The sequence below is a fragment of the Palaemon carinicauda genome, chromosome 33, assembly GCF_036898095.1.
Source record: "Palaemon carinicauda isolate YSFRI2023 chromosome 33, ASM3689809v2, whole genome shotgun sequence".
NCBI classification, from domain to species: Eukaryota; Metazoa; Arthropoda; class Malacostraca; order Decapoda; family Palaemonidae; genus Palaemon; species Palaemon carinicauda.
In genome coordinates, this window is record NC_090757.1 from 51,042,475 (window position 1) to 51,067,543 (window position 25,069).

Below are 25,069 nucleotides of genomic sequence, written 5' to 3' on the forward strand. Positions count from 1 at the left end.
ATTGCGAGTATAATTTTCAGCTATTTGGTTTAATAGAATTTTAGGGTTATTTATTTATCGGTATATATTTATTATGCTGTATGTATAAGTGCTGAATGACTTCACTGGTATCCCAGTGTCTGGCCTTTGGCTTAAAATTCACAGTGAAGTCCATTTTCTTTTAACATTACCTTATTTTGAAGGAAAGATTCTCATGATTCATGGAAGTAGTAAATATCCGTGTAACACCCTTCTTAAAATTTGATGAGGGTAGTGCTCCAAAGTTGTTGTAAAGTAGCCCTACTCGTGGAGCTTTAGAATTATTAGCACTGATACCTATATCAGGTATTATGGGGGAGATATGACTAATTGGTTAAATTCTTAAGGTGTATAATTTTTTATAATACAAATACAAGCTAGCAATTGATGCGAAGCATTTTTGCCACTAAAATGGTATCAAATATTTTTGGTTTCCAATTGTTTGGAATACCATTTATTCTAGATTATAGAAATGTTAAATTCATTGGAACTTTGCTGCGCTGCATAAAATTTTTATATTTTCTGTAAACCAAGTTTTATTATACATTATTATAATTAGGATTATTCTCACAGTCAATAATTTTTTGTATCAACAGGTGTATTACTTAATTGGCTGGGTGTGGCTCAAGCCTATATTGAACCAGTCCGTTACCTTGGAGTGGGTCTCGTTATTATTGGATCATTTCTGATCATAGCTGCCATGTTTCGCTGGATGTTTCTTTCTCCACACCCAAGTACCGTCCATGAGGTTAGTGCATAGTACCGATACTCTTCAGAAGTGTAAAGCTCAGCATGTCGTATAATTTAGCAATATAGTAACTTTTTTTTAGAATCTGTTGAGTCTCAGTTGGATGAAGGTTTGGACTTTTTACAAGTGGCAAGTTATGACGTAATATACTAATTTCCAAATAAATCATTGTTATACTGTACGTACAAAAGTGCTTGATGAGAGGTTGAATTGCAATTGCATAAAGGCGCTGTCACTATAAATATTTAACGTGAACTTTTTCTGAGTTTGTCGTCGACTTTTCAAAGAAGTTGACGTCATTCCATACTATAGTTCTAACACGCGTTCTTATCATGCTTGCCGTTGTCAAAAGTTGTAAATAAGCCACCGCAGCTGTGACTTTCAAGTGTTAAAATGAGGATACCTTTTAACAGAAAGTCATCTGTGATAGTGGTCATGCTTGTATGTGTTTAATGGTGTTGCAAAGAATGTCAAAAATCAATGTGTGTAAACCTAGGCATTAAACAATCTTATAAAAAATCAATGTGTGTAAACCTAGGCATTAAACAATCTCATAACAATATTCAGGACGTAGCATGCTTACCTGTATGAAAAAGATCAACAAGTTCAGGAAAGTTTTCCCTGAATTGCTTGGTGATTTCTTCATAATTTCTCCTCTTGAGACATTTTTTCATACAAGTATCATGCTTATGGTCCCATAAACATCGTCTTTCCCTTATTTCTTTGACCAAAACGTGTTCAGATAATCTCGTCCACTTTACCAAGCTCTTCATCTTTTTTTGTGATTTGAAATGCTCATTGTTCTGGAAATAAATATAAACTTTTTATTAGGGAATATACTTTTGGCAAAGCTGGAAGACTAGTCATAAGACTAGCGCAGTGTTACTACCCTACCGTTACTTAGCTGGGCAGTAGGGTATTAGTATCGGTTACCCCGCTCACACACACACTGGTGTTGTCTTGTCACTTTTTCTTTTAGCTTGGTTGAGAGTGGTCATTCGTCTCTCCATTGCCCACACTGACTGCCATACTGACTTATCTTTTTTTTTGCTTTCACTTCTCATGTTAGAGTGTTACTTCTTCTAGTTGTCATGTGGATGTGTCATGGACCTGAAGGATGTAAATGCGGCACCTTCATGTTTACGGTTGAGACCAACCCTCATACGTTGTGTCTGTGCTGCAGAGGATGACACCTGTGAGGAGTGTCAGGAGTGGTCTTCCTCCCAGTGGGAGAGATTTGGATGATGGCACAAGAAGAAGTTGGAGAGGGACTCTTCTCCTTCGTGGTCATCCTCGAAGTTGAAGAAACCTCGTACTTCTTCTCCAACCCTTTAATCTCTTCCCAAAACTCCTCGCTCGGTCTCCCCAGGGTGTTGATCAAGGAGTGTTGGCTGTTTAACCGTAGGACAACCCTCAAGTTTGAAGGACGCTGCCAATTCCCATAGCGAAGCGATGCCGCCCTTTTCTGCAGGTGAGACTTTCTCTGTAGATACCTTATTGCAGATTTGGCCTTCCCTTGGTGTCGCAGGTCCACCGTTGAAGGAAGGTCTCTTCGAGTTCTTCCAGTTGAGAGGGAAAGGAAGCACACTCCAGCTTCCTTAGAGGTGGACCTGGATCCTCCTCCGAAAGGCTCTGAAGGTTTCGTGTCAGAGGAGTTCTGTTTCCATACCTATCACTGTTCCCAGACCAGAGTTATCCTCCTTAGCCTGCCTTCCTCTTGTACTTCTCCCATCAACTCTTGCATTCATTACCTTCTTTAGCAGACAGTCATTTTCCATTCCCTCAACATGGTCAAACCACCTCAACACATTCATATCCACTCTAGCTGCTAACTTATTTCTTACACCCGTTCTCACCCTCACTACTTCGTTCCTAACCCTATCTACTCGAGATACACCAGCCATACTCCTTAGACACTTCATCTCAAACACATTCAATTTTTGTCTCTCCGTCACTTTCATTCCCTACAACTCCGATCCATACATCACAGTTGGTACAATCACTTTCTCATACAGAACTCTCTTTACATTCATGCCCAACCCTCTATTTTTTACTGCTGTCTTACTGCCCCCAACACTTTTCATCCTTCATTCACTCTCTGACGTACAGTACATCTGCTTCCAACCCGCAAACGGGATAGGTGACCCCAGGAGGAACAGAAACATACCTCGGACTTTGGACCCCTCCGCAGATTGAGCGAATTCAGAAAAAGGGTGAACGCTGCGTTCACACTTTCTTCCTTTTGGCTATTACTTTTATTCTCCCATCTCTTCCTCTTGGGCTTAAACTTGTTGATAACTTTGGCTTGTTTGATTATATTTTGGCTGCTGCTTTGGATTTGGTGCAGTGTGAGATGGATGGCATGCCCTCTTAACATGTACAAATTTAGACGCCATCACCCTCTGGCAGACCCCATTGGGTGCAGACCATGTCTGTTAAGAGTCGGGCTTCATTGATCCGGTCACCCACATTTGCTGGTAATGGGTGACGCCAAGCTTTGAGGTGGTCGGTGGGAGGGGCTAACTACCCCCACTGACCAGTATACGCTCACCTAAAGAGAGGCAGCCCCTCTCTATTAGGGAACTGATCCCCGCAGAAGCTGCTCTTTGCGATGGGGGTACCTAAGGATCTAGATATATACAAACCTGCAGATTGGGTTGATAAAGATTAAAGAGGTGGTGGTACCATCCCAGAGAAAGCCAAAACCACCAAAGTGGCTTATTGCTCAGTCAAAAGGAAGTACAGGAAATTATTTTAAGGTATATAAATTTCTTCAAAAGAAAGTAGGTACCATTGCACCGGGAGATATATCTTGTTTTGGAAAGAACAGTGTCCTCCTGAATGCCAAAGCAGAAACACTATCTGTTATACTATGCAATTTAAAGACAGATAATGATGACATAAAGTTGGATGTGAAGCCCCATCTAAACTTCATTTATGGAAGAGGAGTAGTTTTCGATAGAGACTTGTATGAGTTTACAGAAGAGATACTGGTCAAGTGTCCTTTAACTGTGTGGAAAGTGCATAAAATCCTTGGAACATCAATGATTATCATGACTTTCCAGGATGCTGATGTGCCTTTCCACATATACATAGAAAATGAACGAATCAAAGTTTGAACTTTTAAGAAGCCACTGCAATGTTTTAATTGCTTTAGATATGGGCATACTTCTAAAGTTTGCAAGAAAAAATGTGTAGTACTTGCTCCAATGTTTACCATGGAGAATGTATACAGTACTAGAGGTCAATTGTTTAAACTGCATTTGTTCCAACACAGAATACTTACCTCAAACTACTTTCTTAGGAGTATCTGGGATCTCCTCCCAACCGACCAGAGTTTTGTGTAGTTTACCCTAGTCCCGTTTTCTATGAGGGGTAACCTCAGGTGGAGTGGAACCTGCCCTGAGGCTATCCCCCAGGTCAGAGCGCATGCTTGCTCAGGTCTCGATCTCCAGTAAGTTCTCTGGTCGCGTCGTGATAACATCTCGACGCTCTCTCCTTACCCAGTGCGACCCTGTGTCCCCGACCCCCCTTTTGTGTCTTTCGCGGTCCCCACGTGGACCCATTATTATTATTATTATTATTACTATCCTAGCTACAGCCCTTTTTGGAAAAGCAAGATGCTTTAAGCCCAGGGGCTCCAATAAGGAAAAATAGCCCAGTGAGGAAATGAAATAAGGAAATAAATAGCTGAAGAGAACAAATTAACAATAAATCATCCTTCCTACCCTTATCCTCTGTGTTCGTCGTGTAGGGGCAGCTTATGTTCTCCTACAGCCACGTGTCCGGAGTGCGAGTCCTGGAACGTGGTGCAGTGGGTGCGCTTCGGCACCAAGAAGAAGAATGCGTCCAAGAGGTCTCATAGGAAGACGAGCCTCTCCTCGCCGCTTACTTCTCCCGATGCCTCGTCGAATGGAGCTTCTTTATACAGCCATCTTCCCCTACCCAGAGTAGGGGACGAGGTAAGTCAGTTGTGGGGAAGTGCCCATTGCTCTTCCCCAGGAGTCGGAGTGGGTGCAGTATAGCACCAAGAAGAAGTAGGCGACGAAGAGGTCGCCTAAGAAGACTAGCGCCCCTTCCCCCCTTGCTTCGCCGGGCGTCTCGTCTGACAGAGCTTCCCTACCACCCTCCCCTACCCAGAGTAGGGGACGAGGTAAGTCCGTTGTGGGGAAGAGGGCCGCGGCCCTTCCCCAAGAGTCTGATCTTCAGGATAGGGGGGTTGTGGCGTCGTTCCAGACGAGTGAGGGGCTTGAGGGAGGGGCGGGAGTGTGTTGGGAGACGGAGTCCTGGTGCAAGCAGGCCACGTCTCCTCTGATGACCCCATGTTGGGGAAAAATGTACCTAATTCTTCTCCAGCCTCTTTGGCGTGTTTTTCAGTCACTTCTGCAGCCGAGGACGTCACCAAGAAGGAGCCTCCCAAGACGGGGCGCTGAGGAAGCTCAGCAGCGGCACCCGACGGAGGGACTCATCATGGCAGGTTCCAGTCGTCAGGCGTAAGTCCGCGAAGGGTCCGGCTCCATCCCCCCAGCGGAGAGAGTCGCCCCTTCGGTCTGGCAGTCGAGTCCTGACCTCCAAAGGCCACCTAGCTCGGCACGAGCGCAGTGGACCCAGGACGGAGGCCCCCGTTCCGACGGTGATGCCCGCCCTTCGACGTGAACCCCGGCAACCCTACAGCAGGCTCTGGCAGACCGGCATAAGTCCGCGAGAGTTCCGACTCCTTCCGCCCAGCGGAGAGTCGCCCCTTCGGTCTGGCAGCCGTGTCCCAGCCTCCAAGACTTCGACAGCCAGGTCTCGGTCGACAGGCATAAGCCTGCGAAGGTTCCGACTTCTCCCGCCCAGCGGAGAGAGTCGCCCCTTCGAACTGGCAGCCTTGTCCCGGTCTCCGGTCCTTCGATGGCCAGCCCTGAACGAAGGAACCAACCAGCCAGCACGGGGAAGCCCGTGGCTCCATGGATATCCGCAGGAGCTCCATCCTTCCAGCGGAGGTAGCCGCTGGATCGACCGGCAGCGTGGCATCCATACCCGGTACCACAACTGCTCCATTCAGGCTTCGTGGTCAACCGCTGGTATGCCAGGGTACTCACACCCCACGGATTCCCCGGGAGGGGGTAGACCCATGACGGCTACCTCCGTCCCAGTGGCTTCATCCGTGATGGAGCCAGCCGTGCCATCGTCCTGGTCAGCCCCTTCCAAGCATTTGAGGTGGCCGCTGACACACCCGTGACGGCTACCTCCGTCCCGGCGGCTCCATCCGTGATGGAGCCAGCCGTGCCATCGTCCTGGCCAGCCCCATCCAAGCATTGGAGGTGGCCGCTGACACACCCATGATGGCTACCTCCGTCCCGGCGGCTCCATCCGTGATAGAGCCAGCCGTGCCATCGTCCTGGTCAGCCCCATCCAAGCATTGGAGGTGGCCGCTGACACTACCATGATGGCTACCTCCGTCCCGGCCAGCCCCGTCCAAGCATCGGAGGCGGCCGCTGACATGGCAGGGTACTTAAACCCCACGGATCTCCCCGGGAGGGGGTAGACCCATGACGGGTACGTCCGTCCCAGTGGCTTCATCCGTGATGGAGATAGCCGCTCCATCGTCCCGGCCAGCCCCATCCAAGCATGTGAGGTGGCCGCTGACACACCCATGACGGATACCTCCATTCCGGCGGCTCCATCCGTGATGGGGCCAGCCGTGCCATTGTCCCGGCCAGCCCCATCCAAGCATCAAAAGAGGCCGCTGACATGGCAGGGTACATAAACCCCACGGATTTCCCCGGGAGGGGGTAGGCCCATGACGGCCCCATCCGTGACGAAGGCAGAGTGGTTTTTCCCCGAGCGGGTCGAACGGAGCTATTGCCTCTCCAGTGCCTGCCTCAGTGGCCGCTGGAGAGGGAGCCCAGCACCTTTGCCCAGTGCCTCTTCGGCTCCGTTCGCTCTTCGGATGTAGAAGTTGGCAGTTGGCACACGTAATCTTTCCCTTGCCTTGCCCCTCGTAGGGGAGCTTCGACTCCTCAGTTAACCTTCAGACCCTCCTACTCAGACTCCAGGAGAGGGCGTTCAGGCCGCGGCTCTCGAAGGAGTTAGGAGGGGAGGCCCCCCTACTCCTGCTGGCGCCTCAGGTGGGGGGATGCCTCAAACGATATTGGCAGGCATGGCGGGACCACGGAGCGGATCCGGGGACCGTAGCAGTACTAAAGGAGGGGTACAAGCTTCCCTTCCTAGCGGACCTCCACCTCGGATCCCAGATCAACAGGGGGAGTGGTTGGCATCCAGAGACCCCTGGAGAGTAGCAATATTGCAGGAAGAAGGCTCGGCAATGCTGGCGAAAGGAGCAGTAGAACCAGTTGAAAACCGAGTCCAGGGTTCTACAACAGGCTCTTCCTGGTGGAGAAGGCGACAGGGTTCTGGAGACCTTTCAGCCCTCAACAATTCATGTACAACACCGGCTTCAAGATGGACACTCCGAAGTCGGTCCTAGCGACCTTGAAGGAGGAGGTCTGCTGAGGTCCATAGGCCTCGAAGCCGTCTGCTTCCAGGTCCCTGTTCATCCCTCCAACAGGAGGTTCTTAAGGGAAAAATGGAGTACCAAAACATGGCAGTTCAAAACCCTATGCTTCAGACTGTCGACAGTCCTCAGGGCTTCACGAAGGTCTTCTCAACAGTTTCAGGCTGGGCGTACGAACAGGACGTCCGCCGGATTCGGTACTTAGGTGACTGGTTATTGCTTTCAGTCCGAGAGGAAGTACTGAGGGAGCAAGACGAGAAGCTCCTGCAGTTCTACAACGTCTTGAGTATCATCATCAACCTGGAGAAGTCCCGGCTGATTTCCTCCACCAGGATGACCTACCTAGGGTTGGTTCTAGACTCCCGGATAGCGAGGTCCTTCCCCTCCGCGGAGAAACTGGACACCCTGAAACAGATACTCTGGCCCTTCCTGTCGGGCCAACCCAGGAGAGCCAAGGTCTGGCGAAGACTGATAGGACTCCCCGCACTAGATAGTCCTGGTGTCCCCAGAGACGAAGGAAGTCCTGGGGTGGTAGCAATCGGAACGAACACCCTCAAGGGAATGCCCTTTTCTGCCTACCCTCCGGAGATGCTCCTGTTCACTGACGTATCCAAGGAGAGCTGGGGTGCTCATCTTCTCGACAAAATGGCAAAAGGTAAATGGGAAGTCGAGGAGACGAACCTGCACATATACGTGCTGGACATGAGGATCGTACAAAGAGCGGGCCTAGAGATCGTCCATCTACCCCGGGGAAGCTCCGTGGATCCGGGGTGCGACAACGCCACGGTGGTGGCCTACGTGAAAGAGCAAGGAGGACTGAAGTCGAAGGAACGGTGCAATCTCACGATGGAGTTCCTAGAATGGGCTGAAGTGGAACAAATTCATTTTTCAGCCAGGTTCTCTCCGGGGAAGAGGAATGTCCTGGACGACGGCCTCAACTGGAAGGGTCGAGTGGTAGGGCCCGAGTGGTCCCTACACCCAGAAGTGGTTAAAACCCTCTCCCTGAAGTGGGGCTCCCCGGTGTTCGACCTCTTTGCCACGAGACTAAACGCACAGCTTCCCGTGTTTTGTTTTCCTGTGCCAGATCCAGCAGCAACGTTCGAGGACGCCTTCCAATGAGATGGACGGCCAACCTATGGGTGACTTTGGTAGCGCCCTGGTGGCCAGAGAGGGAGTGGTTCGCGGATCTAAAGGAACTGGCATGCCTTACACCTGGGACACTTCCAGACAGGCCAAACCTTCTCCGGCAGCCTCACTTCCAGAGGCTCCACGAAAACCCTTGGTCCCTCCTTCACGCGTGGAGGTTATCGAGTGTCTCCTGAAAAAGGAAGGATTTCCGTCGAGGACAGCATCAAGGATGACAGGGTACCTGAGGCGTTCGTCAGTCGAGGTGTACCAAGCGTAGTGGGCTACCTTTTCTAAGGGGTGCTCCTCGAAGAATATCAGGCCGTTAGAGGCCTCCATTCACGAGATAGCAGACTTCCTGGTCTATCTCAGGGACGAAGTGGGCATGTCCATCCCAAGTCTTCCTCCTGAAGGACATAGACCTGGGTGCCTCCAGGTAGATCTCGACGCTCTTCAAGAGCTTCGAGCAGTCGTTTTTCCCCCAAGCCGTTAGTGCCCCAGGGGGAGGTGGCTAGGGTACTTGAAGTTGATTTTGGTACCTCCCTTCGAGCCTCTAAAAGACATTCTAGACAAGGAGCGCACCCTCAAGGCAGTCTTTCGTTTAGCTCTGGCATCAGCAAAGAGTAGGTGAGATTCCTGGCCTGTCGTACGAGATCTCACCCTCGAAGGGCTGGCGAGATGCTACTTTCAGATTCTTACCCTCCTTTGTAGCCAAGACTCAGAATCCAGTTGTTTGGGACCCCAAAATAGAATTGTTCCCAGTGCCAGCTATTCCTCGCTCGGACAACCCGAGGGACTTGCAGTATGGCAGTTATTAGAAAGGACAGCTAGACTTCATCCCGAGATCAGAGTCTGTTCATTTTCCTCGGGACTGTGAAGGAGCCAGTCTCCAAGAACACTTTCTTCTTCTGGATAAGGCAAGTGATCGTCAGGCCCTACAGTAGTGCAGGGGTCCCCTTTTCAGGAAAGCCCAGACCCCACAACATTAGGAGTCTAAATGCTTCTTTGGCATTTGAGAAGAACATGGCAGGGGCAGGTACTTGGTCTAACCAGTCGACCTTTACGGCTCACTGCTTGAAGGACTACTCGAGAAAGTCCCTGGGCGGGTTCTCGTGCGGTCCCGTCATTTCCGCGCTCCAAATGGTTTAAGGGTGTAGCCCCTGTGGTAACTGCGGGTAGCGAGTCCAAGAGACACAGGTTCCTTCCTGAGCCCTTGTTCTTCCTTCCTCTATTTCCTTACCGGAAATGGCTCGGGTAGCCCCCTGAAACTGCCATGGGATACACTATCATTGGAAGGACATTTCTCCTAGGATTCTTGCAGAAGTGAGTTACATAGTCACTAAGATGGTTTTTTGTGTAGTTTTCCCTTGTTCTCGTGTTTTCTTTGAGGTCAGCAGAACCTAATCTCCTACCTAGGTTCCTCTTCTATTCTCGTCACGGTCTCTAGGTCCTGAAGGACACTCCCACCTCCTAAGGTATAAGTCTCCTAAGAAAGTAGTTCGAGGTAAGTATTCTGTGTTGGAACGAATCACAAATTTTAAGTAATTTGTATTTTTCCTAACAATACTTACCTCGAACTACTTTCGGGTAATGGCCCGCCCATCCTACCCCGAGTGCCTTGCTGGACTTCATAGATACCTAAGCTATCAAGAACTTACTGGAGATTGAGACCTGAGCAAGCATGCGCTCTGACCTGGGGGATAGCCTCAGGGCAGGTTCCACTCCACCTGAGGTTACCCCTCATAGAAAACGGGACTAGGGTAAACTACACAAAACTCTGGTCGGTTGGGAGGAGATCCCAGATACTCCTAAGAAAGTAGTTCGAGGTAAGTATTGTTAGGAAAAATACAAATTAATTAAAATTTGTGATTTTGAATCATAAATCTATTGATAGGAGCTGCCAGCAATATAAGTTAGATGAGACTGCCCACAATAAATCCAGTATCGAACATACAAGTGTGGGGCATGCCAAGAGGCTATTGAGTAAATCGATAAGCTATGCAAAGGCATTGAAATCTGGAGGAAAAATGAGGTAGGAGACATTCAACCCACCTATTACTGCCAGTATTCCACAAAAAAGATTGTCATCTTCTGGAAAAAATCTGCATGATTAGGGAAGAATATCACCTACTAAGGCTTTGCCCATCTCTATTAAAGCTTTGATCCCCATTGCAAATCATTATTATTATTATTACTTGCTAAGCTACAACCCTATTATTATTACTTGCTAAGCTACAACCCTAGTAGGAAAAGCAGGATGCTATAAGCCCAGGGGCCCCACCAGGGAAAATAGCCCAGTGAGGAAAGGAAAAAAGGAAAAATAAAATATATTAAGAACAGTGACAACATAAATAGTTATTTCCTATATAAACTATTCAAATTTCAACCAAACAAGAGGAAGAGAAATTAGATATAGTAGTGTGCCCGAGTGTACCCCCCAGCAAGAGAACTCTAACCCAAGACGGTGGAAGATCATGGCACAGAAGCTATGGCACTACCCAAGACTAGAGAACAATGGTTTAATTTTGGAGTGCCCTTCTACTAGAAGAGCTGCTTACCATAGCTAAAGTCTCCCCTAGAGGACAGAGGAGAATTTATAAAGAATAGGCCAGACTATTCGGTGTATGTGTAGGCAAAGGGAAAGAACCATAACCAGAGAGAAGGATCCAATGTAGTACTGTCTGGTAAGTCAAAGGACTAGGCCAGACTATTCGGTGTATGTGTAGGCAAAGGGAAAGAACCATAACCAGAGAGAAGGATCCAATGTAGTACTGTCTGGTAAGTCAAAGGACCCCATAACCCTCTCGCGGTAGTATCTCAACAGGCGGCTGGTGCCCTGGCCAACCTACTAACCTCTCTCAGGGTATATCTTTGCCTGATTTGATGAAGGTTTCACTTAAAACTGAGTTATCAGGTGTACCTGTAGTGGGGAAAGAGCCACAACCTGATAAATCACCACCTCTTAATAGGAAAAGAGAGAGACCTCCATCTCTCTCACCCCCATCCATTAAAGACACTAAAGTTGTGACATCAAATAGATATAATTTTCTGTCTTGATATTTCAGATAAAAAAGAAAACTACTTAAATCAATTAAAAACTCCATCCCCCTCAAGAATTAGGTAAAAAAAAACATTGAAAAGGATAATGTAAAACCTAGCTTATCAAGGCCCTCACTTAAGAAGCCTACAGGAAATATTATTAAATAAAAAACTGTCAACTGGAAGACCTCATCCAATATTTCTTCCATGAAATAATCCATAGTTTTCTCCTCCATTTTGCAATGGAATTGTCAGGGTTTAAAAGGGCCAAATATGAAGAACTCACGCTCCTCATTCATGAGCACTCCCCTATAGTTGTATGTCTACAGGAGAGCAAGCTTGATGCTAATACTCCATGTCCTCGAGAGTATGTTAGCTATAGGACACCATATGATCAACAAACAGGGAGCCATGGCGGAAGTCTTACATACGTTCACCCAGATGTTTCCCAAATATCTTTACCCATTTGTACCCCTCTGCAGGTAGTAGTTGTACAAATTGATATAGGGAGAAAATACACAATTTGCTCTCATTTGCCTCCTAATAACATTTCTTATAATGATTAGTAGAGGCGATTCAACAATTCCCTCAGCCTTTTCTTATGTAGGGGGATTTTAATAGTAGACATATTTTATGGGACAATGTTTTAGCAAACACCAGGGGTAACATTATATCATCAACTGTGGAAAATGAAGATGTGGGACAACTTAATACAGGAGAGCCCACGCACTTTCATATTCAGTCAGTTACCTTGTTGTACATTGACCTATCAATTGCAAGCTCTAATTGCCTTCTCAATTTCGATTGGAGGACATTAGTGATTGGCATACTAGTGATCATGCACCAATCATTATGAACACTAACAATGGTCCACTTTTACAAAGATCACCACGATGGACTGGGATAGATTTCATGAGCTAAGCAAAATTGAAGGGAATTAAGAAGTTTGATAATATTGATGATGTCATAGACTTGCTGAATGGAACCTTCCATACAGCAGGAGTCAATTCAATACCCAAAATGACAGGGATATTCAAACAATGACCAGTCCCCTGGTGTTCTTCAGAATTAACTGCCCTGCACAGAGCCACAAGAAGTTCTTTAACTCGATTGCTGCGCAGACGCCGTACCGATGAGAATTTAATTGTATACAAGAAATGTAGCTCACAGTTCCATCGTGCCATGAAAGAAGCTACACGTCAGTCTATGGTGTCTTTTGTTTCCTCCATTAACAGTAGAACATCACCATATTCTGTGTGGATTAAAGTAAAAAAGATAGCAGGCAAATTCACCCCAAACCCACCACCAGTGTTGAAGGTTAATGGACAGTATAAGACTGAAGCAACTGGGGTTAGCAAAGGCCTGGCTGATCATTTCTCAAATGTATCGTGCAAGTGTGAAGCAGCTCCTGGTCATCAGTATTGGAGCATTGAAGAAAAGAAAATTTTAAATTTTGCAACAGGAAAGGAAGAGTCATACAATTCTCCTTTTACTGAAAGAGAATGTGATTCTGCACTTGCTATGTGTAATGATACAGCCCATGGACCTGAGGGAATTCCATATGCAATTATTAAACATGTACCTGTTAGTACCAAGTTATTTATTTTAAGCATTATTAACTGAATATGGCATGATCATAGTTACCCAAGTGTTTGGGAACTAGCCATTATATTAGCCTTTTTAAAATCCGGTAAGTATAATTTTTTAGCTGCAAACTATCAACCAATTGCTTTGACATGTTGTTTATGTAAGATCATGGAGAAGATGGTCAATGCAGGACTGATATGGTACCTAGAAGAGAAGGGTATTTTATCACCTATCCAGTGTGGATTTAAAAAAATGCACTTGATGACTGACGTGTTCATATGACTTGAGTCCTATTTGTGAAGCCTTTTCTTCCAAACAGCTCCATGTAACAGTCTTTTTTCTTTATTTTGAAAAAGCATATGATACTGATGGAGATATGGTACACTTAAAACAATCCATAATTTTGGGTTACGAGGAGAGCTACTAATGTTAATTCAATCATTTATTTCACATAGAGAGTAGGGGAAATTCTATCAAAGAGAAAATGTCAGGAGGGAGGAGTTCCCCAGGGTAGTGTGCTAAGTATAACCCTGTTTGCACTAGCAATTAATGGGATATCCTCTGTCATTCCTCAAGATATTCTCTCAACACACTTTGTAGATGACCTCTTCATATCATTTGCTAGAGCTAGGATGGCAATGGTTGAGAGAAAACTACAACTCGCAATTGACAAAATTATTTAGTGGTCTGATATGAATGGGTTCAAGTTTTCAACAAGCAAAACTACTGTTGTCCATTTCTGTCGTATTCGGTGAGTACATCCAGACCCTGATATGTACATCAAAGGTCAACGTATCCCATGTGCAAGTGAAGCTAGGTTTTTTACCTGATATTTGATTGTAGGTTCACATGGGTTCCTCACTTAAAATCATTAAAAGCAAAATGTCTCAATGCTTTGAGACTTTTAAAAGTTTTGTCCCGTACATCTTGGGGGGGGGGGGGTGCAGACTGCAAAACTATTTCAAAGTTATATAAGGCAATAATTTTTTCAAAAATTAGTTATGGGTGTGAGATATACTCCTCAGCCGCCCCAAGTCAGCTAAAGATTTTAGATTCTATACACCATACTGGTATAAGATTGGCAATAGGAGCATTTAGAACTTTGTCTATTCCAAGTCTCCTTGTTGACGCTGGAGGATTACCGTTAGACCTTTACCAAAAGTCTTCTATTATTCGGTATTGGTTTAGCTTGTAAAGGCTTTCTAATCCCTTTAGCCTGTCAGACTGCAAGCCTTGTAAAGCACTCAACATACTTTGAGATGCACCCAAAATCCCTTCAGTCTTTTGGTATTTGGGTGAAACAATTGATAGACAGTCTTGATACAGTTAGAACTAAGGTGCTTCCATTTAACATATCATCAATGCCTCCATGGAAATTACCAGAGGTATCTTTTTGTAAATATTTTATTGGAGTTAAAAAGTATATGACTGATTGAGAAGCCAGGTCTCTCTTTATGGAGAATGTTGCAGAACATAAAGAATTAACTGTTGTATATACTGATGGGTCCAAATCCGATTCTGGCGTTGGATTTGGAGTGTAAAGTAATGCTTTTAATTGTAGAGGTGCACTTCCTCTAACAGCTTCCATGTTTACGGCCAAACTTTACGCCATACTAAACTCTGTTGAAAAAATAGCATTGGAAGAGTGGGGTAATTTTACTATTTTTAGTGATGCAAGGAGTGTCCTTCAAGCTGTAGAAGTTTTTAATTCGTGTAACCCTCTAGTTTTAAAGATTTTAGAATGGCTTTTTATTATTGGACTGAGAGGTATAACAGTTCAATTTTGCAGGGTTCCAGCACACGTAGGTGTGTCTGGAAACGAGAAGGCAGATTTACTGGCAAAGAATGCTGCCGCTGAATTGTGACCAAAAAGGTATCCCATTCTTTGTGATGATTGTTTACCCAACATTTAGAATTTGATTTTTAATGATTAGCAACAGCTTCGGAATAGTTTAATTGAAAATAAGAAGCGAGTAATATACCCCTGGAAGTATAACATGATGCCCTGAAAGTGGGATACTTCTCTTTGCATTCTCTGCATTGGTCACACTCAGTTGACACATGAATATCTTGCTTACTGGCCAATACCAGCCATATTATGATGACTGTTTTATACCACTGTGAGTGAGACATTTGTTGACCGAATGCCCCACATATAGTAGTGAAAGAAAAAGATATCTGTTTGAGGCTCGAGGTGAGGATGGCAGGTTCCTCCTTGCCAAGATTCTTGGTCATGATGTGTCCTACCATGCTGGTGGTATTTTTAGCTTCATTTCAGAAGCAGGTCTTCTGATATTTAACTTTTTAAATGACATCTTTGCTTTTATGGTTTTAATTGATTATTCTTTCATTTTTTATTTACAATAAACGATAATGGGGTCAGTGACCTTACATGTCAGGATGCCAGAAAACCTCAAATCAATCAATTAATCAGTCAATCTTCGGGGTGCCCTTTCACCTGCGTTGAAGAGACATCTCTTCAGATCTTCATCTCAGCAGCTTTCCTCTTTGGAGGAACCTCCCCAACATGCCTCTTTTGGTTCCCGACTCTAGCCCGCTTTTACGGACACGACTTCTCTCCAACGAATGGTTTGTTCTTCGCCTCCAAGGGATTGTTTATGATCTCCTCCTGAGAATGTGCTTCCTTCCAAGGGTAACATTTCTCCTCCTGAGCATCCAATAGCTGTTGCCAACCATCTGTGCTTCGTTCGCCTACTCGCCGAGCTCCTGTACAACGTTCTCCGTCTCGTCAGGCTACAGCTCAGCGTTCACCTACTTGTCAGGTTCGTCGTCCAGACGCTGCTGACCTGCAGTTCATGAATTGCCTTTTCAGCCAGCAGCTCATGAATCGCCTGCTCAGCCGACAGCTCGTAAATCACCCGGGCCTTTGGACCTAGTGTTATTCCTTCTCGCCCTGCGAAAGCTCCCAGGGTTTCCCTCGGGGATTCCACCGTCTCGATTAACTCAAGACAACAGACTATGGCTGCGTTTCCTCTGAAGAGAAAGAGAGGAGTACCTGATGAGTTACCATCATCCAGGGTCAAGCTGACGCCAGTCAGAGCTTCAAGGTTAGAGGTCATCCCTGAGAAGCCTTCTCTGCCTCTACCTATTGATGCCTCATCTTCCCACCTGGGAGGCACTCACAGGGAGGAGTCATTCTCAGACTCTCCCCAACTGTCCTGACGGAAGAAGCTCTTAGAGAAGACTCCATCTCTACTGTGGATCCTGTAGAGGTTCCCAGTCCTCTCCCTGCAAAGGTCATCCCATCTAGACCTTTTCGGTTTTGGAAACCTTTTTTCCCACTAAAAGGGAGTCAAGTTTTCAAGACAGCTCCAAAGTCCTCTTTTAAGACTCGGAGACCTGCAGAGGGGGTCAGGAGCCTAGTAAGCCGTCTAAGCATCGACAGCAAATCCCGGTGTTGGATGATGACGACAACGCTGCCAGCCCAACATCAGACCCAGAGATGGCCCCTCGAGAAGGCAAGGATACAGTCCTGGACCGTGTCTTGGGCACCCAGAAACCTCTGAAGTCCAGTGCGGCTCTGCCCTGGTCCCAGTGTTTGTTAGGTGCTCGGCGTAAGATTGCCTCCCAGGTTGCCGATTTCTCTATGTCATACTGATTAGGATCATCCGCCATACTCCTCCCATCTTCGAGTATCCACCAGAGGAGGTACTACGAGGTTTTGGACGAACCTTGCTCGACCCTACCTCTCCACCACTCACTTGAAGATCTGGCGAAGGGAGTCTCTCTAGAGAGGCTCTCCTCTCGTTAGGTTGTATTTTCGGCATCGGAGATCTTGAACCAAGAGAATGTCACGAAGTACACCACGCAGGCGACTTCGTGGCTGGATCTTTCGTTGAGATCTGTGGGAATCCTGGTATGGACCTAAGATTTTTTGAAGGAAAGTACCTGGAAAGCTATGGAGACCTTCCTTTTCTTAGTCACCCACACCTTTGAGTTTTTGGCCCACCAGGTAGTGAACCTGTGTGCCAATACCACTTTAAAATGAAGGGATGCAGTGGCCAAGAGATTCCACCAACAGGTCCCTAATGCCGAGATTGTTAGGCTCCGGAAGTGGTGTCTAAGAAGCCCTTCCCTATCAAGGACCTGAAAGGCACCAAGTCTACCTATGGAGGAAAACATCAGAATGGTGGTGGCAGAAGCCGCAAACGCTAGGGTAGGCAGTCCCCCTGCTTGTCCACCAGTGGGGGAAATGCCTACAAAGCTGCTGGTTCAGGTGGATGCAGCTTGGGGCCGAACTCTGGATGGTCTCTGTAATTCATTCAGGGTATCGCATCCCGTTCATTTCATCTCTCCCTCCACTGATCAAGAATCCAGTGCTTGTGAACTCCTTTGCGATGGGATCAGCACAGGGGCAAGTCCAGACCATATTGGAAAAGGGCGCTCTTCAGGAGGTTCTTGACTGGTTCCCAGGCTTCTTCAGTCGACTCTTTCTCGTGAAAAAGGCGTCTGGAGACCAGTCATCGACCTTTCCGCTCTTAACAAGTTTGTCGAACAGAGTTTGTTCAGAATGAAGACGGCAGACACGGTCAGACAAGCAGTAAGACCACAGGATTTCATGTGTACACTGGATCTGAAGGACACATTCCAGATCCCAGTCCATCCGTCTTCAAGGAAATATCTAAGGTTCAACATCGACAACAAAATATACCAGTTCAAGGTGCTGTCCTTCAGTCTTTACACAGCACCACAGGTCTTCACAAGAGTGTTCACCCTCATGTCATCTTGGGCCCATAGCATCAGCATCCGTCTCTTTCATTATCTGGATGACTGGCTGATCCTAGAAGACTTGGTAGCAACCCTTCTTCAGCACCGAGACAAACTTCTGAGGCTTTGCCAAGATCTGGGGATCATGGTAAATCTCGAGAAGTCCATCCTGCTTTCCACTCAAAGACTAGTATACTTGAGCATGATTCTAGACACCAAACTGAACAAAGCCCTCCCATCAGACAACAGGGTAGTAAGGTTGAGGAAGATCGTGAGACCTTTTCTCAGACGAGAAGAACCCCCAGCCCAGAAGTGGCTATTTCTCCTTGGACACCTATCATCCTTGGCCCATCTGGTTCTCAATGGCCACCTCAGGATACAATTACTCCAGTGGTGACTGAAGTCCAATTTGAATCAGGCCTTCAATTCCCCGGACACTCTGATCCCCATGGAACCAGAGGAAAGGATGGACTTTGGATGGTGGCAGTCAGACGAGAATCTGCTGAAGGGTGTTGATCTTCTCATCCTTCCACCTATTTGATGCCTCAGGCCTTTGGTCAGAGTCCGAAAAGCACCTTTACATAAGTCTCCTAGAGATGAAGGCTTTATATCTGGCCCTTCAAGAGTTACACCTGTTCTTGGCAGGCCACTCAGTGGTGGTGATGAACAAAAACACCACTGTAGTGGCTTACATAAAAATGTAAGGAGGTTCTTTTTTGCAGCCCCTATCCCATCTAGCAGTAAAGATACTGAGATGGTTGGAAGTCCACTCGGTCTCACTATCAGCTCACTTCATTCCCGGCAAGAGCAATGTGCTCGCCTACTGTCTGGGTAGAGCATTAGAAATAAGGGGTTCTGAGTGGTCCTAACTTTGTGGCGTTCGCCGACTGTTGACCTATTTGCAATGGTCCTGAACTTCAGGGTCCCTCTGTACTGCTCCCCAGTCCCAGACTCCAAGGCTGTCTGGCAAGATGCGTTCCAACAATGGTTGGACAACATCGACATTTACACATTCCCATCATTCTGTCTGATGAGAAGAGTACTTAACAAGGCCAGAACATCAGTCAATCTTTCAATGACCCTCATAGCTCTGTTATGGCATCACGCAGAATGGTTCCCGGATCTGCTGCAGCTCCTGTTCGAGCTTCCGAGAGAAATTCCTCCACAACACGATTCACTCGACAACCACATACCAACATTTTCCACCAGAGAGTAGCTTTACTAAGTCTTCACTCCTGGAAACTATCCAGCATCTCTTCACTCAGAGAGAATTTCTGCAACAAGTTGCAAAGAGGATGTCTGGATATCTGCAAAAATCGTCAGCTTCAGTCCACCAAGCGAAGTGGACCGGCTTCTGTAGCTGGTGTCGTGGAAGGGGTATCTCTCCACTCGATGCTACTATTCCAGCAATAGTGGAGTTCCTCGTGTATTTGTGGGAGGAAATGCGCCTTTTGGTTTCGTTGCTTAAAGACTATCGCTCAGCCTTTAGTCTCACCTTTAAACTTAAAAAAATGGACATTTCCTCATCGATAGAACTTTCCCCCCTTCATACGGAGTTACGAACTTACCTGTCTCCAGTCAGAAGTGAGACCTCCCCCTCGGAACATGGTTCGGGTTCTTCTGTCCTTAAAGGGCCCTCCTTACGAACCCTTATGGCAGGCAACAGATTGCCACCCAACTTTGAAGACGATGTTCCTTCTCGCCTTGGCCTCGGCCAAACGAGTAAGCAAACTTCATGGTCTCTCATATGACGTCGCCCATTCAAGGGGATGGGGAGAAGTAAGCTCCAGCCTCTTCCCTTAGTTTTTTGCCAAGACTCAAAATCTGGGGGTTTCAGATCCTAGATTCGACTCCTTCCATACAACGAGTCTCCGCTCTGTATTCAGTGACCCAGATTATCTGTTACTATGTCCATTGAGATGTTTCAGGCGCTACCTCAAGAGAACAGCAGTAGCTCGGTGCAGAGTGGCCTCACTCTTTGTCAGCATGAGCAGAAACAAGAGGAGGATCACTAAAAACACCATCTCTGTGTGGATTTGCAGAATCATTGATCATGCTCTGAATCTTGGTCCTCGTCCAACACGTCAACCCAGAGCTCGTAATGTCAGGGGCATAGCTATGTCCCTGGCCATCAAAAGAAACTACTGTGACACAGGTGTTGCAAGCTGGCGGGTAGAAACGTCAGACAACTTTCACCACCCACTACTTGCAAGATGTGACCCACTCGAATCTTGATACGTTTTGTATTGGACCTGTGGTGTCTGCATAACAGCTGGTATAGTACCTCAAGCTCCTTATTAGACAAGTAGCAGATGGTTGAGGGCATTGGTTCCCTGGTCTTAGTCTTGGGGAAATCGGCATCCTGGGTCCTTTGCATAAGCTGACCTCAAACCTCTGCAGGTAAACCATTGCGCCCTTGTGTAACCTAGTATTGTTGCAATACTGTTGCATCCCTATACCCTGGCGAGTTGGTATTGGGAATGTCTTGGTCACCTTGGTTAATTTTTACAAGACTCGGAATAACTTATAACCTGACAGTTACATTGCTAGTAACTCAACACACTGCTTGTGCAGGTCGCAGACCATGCTTAGCAGGTTTAGCGAGGTGTTAGGCCTCCTTATTTTTGCACTAATCTGCACAATACGGAGAACCCCAGGTAAGGCCAAAAGCCAGATTGGCTGGGACATCCACCCTCCTAATGGGTGGGTCACCCCTATAAATAGCGTTGGTTTGTATTCCAGCTACGGAATAAATGACAAATTCTTTAAGTAATTTTTATTTTTCCTAACGATACAAACCTTTAACTATTTATACATACTTGCCCGCCAACCCTGTCCCCCATCAAAGTCCTACCTCCAAGCAAAGTGAAGCACAGTCACAGGTGTGTGAGTGAGAGGGGTCGCTGGCTACCCCAATACCCCTTGCTAACTAGCGGGATTGGTAGTTAACCCTTGCTATATTCTAATAGCTCATCTTTTCAGCTTCACCAAAAGTAATACACCTATAAATAGCTAAAGGTTTGTATCGGGTAAGATACAAATTACTTCCAAATTTTTAATTTTTTTTTTTTTTTTTTTTTATAGGACTCTCCTGACGTTCGTACTGTTTTCTCCCTCAAAGCTTGATTTACACCAATGCTACCATCAAAAAATAAAATTTCATGTTTTCTTTCCATCAAGAGACCATGTCTCTTGATCACCAAGGCGATGATCTGGTGGCTGATGGCCACCCACCGTGTGAGTAGACGCACTTGTACATCCTCAGTCTCAAAGTCATAACTAATATCCTATCCTCTTGACATAATTAGTCAGTAGGGAGGAGGGTGGGCATGTATATAATCATCAGGTGAGTATAGAAATAGCAAATTTTATCATCAAAAGATCATTAATTTTTGAGAACCTCTCCTGATGTTCATTTGATCTTACATAAATACAATTACTTGCCTTTTAATAGGAGTATGATTTCAGCATAACTGGAACTTAGCTGTTAAAATTTTTTACAAGATGTCTGTAATTACTGGTGGGCCTCACAAGCACACTGAGTAGCCAGTTTGTTTTCAGCCACTGGTTAGTATAGACGCACTTCCTGCGACCTCAACTAGCGGTTTTAATCTTTTGCTCTTTCTTTTAATTTACTGGCAGATCGTCGTGTGTGAACAAGATGAAGGGGACTGACCGCCATGGTGTTTTGACATACCAACTTTCAGAAATCAAAAATCGTTTTATTGCTTTTATGTATGTAGAAACCTATCGTACGTGTTCTCCAGAAGTTTCAGCCAATTATTTTTACAAATAATGAAGATAAAGCGGTCTTTAAATGATGACATCCATACTGTAGTCTGCAAGACTGAGATTGACAGAACCGTCTTTGTGTGTTTATTTTTGCATATATATTGCGATTTTTTCACTTATATTTCGAAATCTCATATGTCTGGCAGAAATGGAAGACATTGGTAGAGGGTAGGTGAACGAACACTACGAGCTACGAGAACAGCAGCCAGAGTTTCCAAAGATGTATAGAAGTTATAATGCATGTGTTTGTTTACTTGCAGTTCATATGTACGTTGTGTTTTCACAGCGTCCTCGGGAACTTTATAGCAAGGCCAATGTAACCTAAGGTCATAGAAAGAACAAAAAGTAAGCAGAGAGCAACAAAAAAGAACCAAGAAGAGAGGGAAACATGAATAAGAGTACAAAGCTGAAACATGCTTACTAAAACTCTGGTAACAATGAGAGGCTGCTGGCAACTCATGACACCCTTATGCCAAGTGCAATAGTAAACTTAGGGTTTAAGTACCATGTTTAGGGTGCTTTTATGTAGGAGTAAACAAGTAAAGTACAAAGTAAGGTTATCATAATAATGTTATCTTTATTTCTTTCAGAAAAGAAGCGAAAATTTGTTGCAAATCTTTGGGAGCTCATAACTCAAAAACATACTTATTCACACTTAGGTATATTTTTCTCCCTTATTTATTATTCAATTTTAGAGAGAACGATATTAAAAACAGGAATAAAAATCCCACAATTTTATGTACTATAGAATACTGATTTTCATTTCTCCCTTTTTTTCATGAATATTTTACGTCTAGACGAAGAAAATTAAGAAAAAATTAACGATACAAATGATACATAAGGAAAATAAAAAGTCTGTTGCACAGAATTATTCGATTTATAAAGAAGTTTTGGAGGTATGATTTTCAAAACAATTGGTGCCATATTAGTGGAGAAAAATGTACCTAAAACAAATTTTAAAATCATGATTTTTGCTAATATATCAAAAAGGTTTTGATCAAATAACTTGAAAATTTTATATGATGAAGGTATCATATATGTCTAAAACATATATATGAATTGTGTATTTTGAATAATTAGAATGAAAAATTCATGGCATGGCAGATGGTCCCCTGAAGGAAGAATGGATTTATAGCTTTCCTAATAACCAAAGCTGTGTACAGTAACAGTTATCTGTCCAAACTGCCAATATTCACATTATTATTGTTATTGCTATACAGCATTCCTGTTTTCTGTTCATTCCCTTGGGAGTTGTGCCTTTTGAGGACGACGACAACAGAATTTTGATCGTTGTGTTCCATTGGGGAAGGTTTTGCTGCTGCCAAACATGAAGGAGAAGGACACTGCCTATCTGCTTTCTTTCAGTGTCTGCTGGCTAATCCCAGGAAGGTGTAATGGACATATCACCTGATTGATTTTTTTCATAGACATTTCCTCCCCCCGTGAGTGTTGGCATCAGCCTGTATGACCCTGCAAAAGGCAAACGTAAAGTTCTTCCCTCTCTTCTGCTTAATTTTTGTTAAAGATTTGTGGCTGTTACTCGTCTTTGAAGAAGTCCAGGAAAACTGAGTTGCAATGTCATACACATGACCCCTACCGTTTCTCTCCCAATGCGAGATACATTGTTCTCATCTCTTGTATCATGCACTGCCAGTCGAGTCTAAGGGTGCTGCCCCGTTTTCCCCTTTCTGGATGGGCATCTTTGACTGTGGGGTCCACGTGTGATGTCTACCCACACACACAAGCTTCACGAACACAATCTTCTACATGCACCGTCTCCATGCATACTTTCTTTGAACATACTACCTTCCACACACCTGAGATCCATGCGCTCAAGCTTCTCGAACAGTCCTCCACATGTATTTGCACAGAATGTACTACCTTCCACTTCATAATGGTTCACGTGCTCGAGCCTCACAAACACGATCATCCACATGCATCACATCCACACATACTACCGCTAGAGAGTTATGGGGTCCTTTGACTGGCCAGACAGTACCACATTGGATCCTTTTCTCTGGTTACGGTTCATTTTCCCTTTGCCTACACATACACCAAATAGTCTGGCCTATTCTTTACACATTCTCCTCTGTCCTCATACACCTGACAACACTGAGATTACCAAACATTTTTTTCTCTCTCAAGGGGTTAAGTACTGCACTGTAGTCGGTCAGTGGCTACTTTCCTCTTGGTAAGGGTAGAAGGGACTCTTAAGCTATGGTAAGCAGCTCTTCTAGGAGAAGGACACTCCGAAATCAAACCATTGTTCTCAAGTCTTGGGTAGTGCCATAACCTCTGTACCATGGTCTTTCACTGCCTTGGGTTAGAGTTCTCTTGCTTGAGGGTACACTCGGGCACACTGTTCTCTCTTGTTTCTCCTCCTCTTGTTTTGTTAGTTCTTATAGTTTATATAAGAAATATTCATTTTAATATTGTTGCTGTTCTTAAAACAATTAATTTTTTTCCTTGTTTCCTTTCCTTACTGGGCTGTTTTCCCTGTTGGAGCCCCTGGGCTTATAGCATCCTGCTTTTCCAACTAGGGTTGCAGCTTAGCAAATAATAATAATAATAATAATAATATACTGTCTCGAAATGGACTACCTTCCATGCGCACCTGAGGTTCATGCACTCAGTCTTCACAAATCACAACTGTAAGAATGATGATCTCAACAAGATGCATGATGCCATCAACAGACCATCTACGTGCATGTGAGACCCATGGGTAAAGGCTCAATGCCTATGTGCTCCATGCATGAGGTCTCTTATGTTTACGATCTCTGACCCTACTGCTTACCACTTGTACTCGCAAGGTCTCCTTGAGTACGAGCTCAGATCTTACTGCCTATCTCGCGTAAATGCTCCACATTCAAGATCTTCACACTTATGAGGGATTAAGAGAAGTTGGGTCTCTCCATGTGTACTGGCTAGAATTTTTACTGTCTATCATGTGTACTTGCCATTTCAAACACGAGTGATCTGTTTTCATGCTCTTCATTTTCTCATACCATTTGACACACAGCACCTGTCACTTGGTTCTTCTCATAGTTCTATGCGTAGAGGTCCTTCCAAGTATTAAGATCTTTCTACGCTCTGACGTCGGTGTAGGCCACGAGATCCTACCACCTATCACACTCCAAGATTGAACAAGAAGAAGTGACCCTCCCACTCTTCCTCACATAGTTAATGGAGGTGACTCTTCAGCTACTTTTAGAGGAGAACAAGGAAGAAATCTTCAAAGAAGTCCTGGAAGGGCAACCAAGAAGCGTCACATACGTAACTCCTACTGTTTGTCTCCCCATAGGAGAGATATTGTGGCACCGACAACATTACGTTCGGTAAGGGATCCTAGTATATACTCGCCTTATTTGCCAGGTAAGAGGGTACGTTCCATGAACGTTCCCATCCCTGAGTAAATTTATTGGTATGGGGGACAGGTGCTCACACAACTGCTATCTGCTCTCTGTTTCTCACGAGAACAGGCACACGTGGTGCTGGTGGGAATAAAGGTCTCTGCTCTACTTTTCCCTTCTTGA

The 25,069-nt window shown here is 45.3% G+C and overlaps 1 protein-coding gene across 3 annotated transcripts in view; it reads left to right on the forward strand.

Annotated features, from left to right (window-relative positions):
• The window catches only part of LOC137625945 (uncharacterized), a 308,726-nt gene that overhangs the window by 277,915 nt on the left and 5,742 nt on the right, over positions 1–25,069 (forward strand). For all 3 annotated transcript variants that reach the window (XM_068356993.1, XM_068356992.1, XM_068356994.1), the window contains exon 3: positions 615–766. In XM_068356993.1, coding sequence (XP_068213094.1) covers positions 615–766 — 152 coding nt within the window. The remainder of the gene's footprint in view (positions 1–614; positions 767–25,069) is intronic.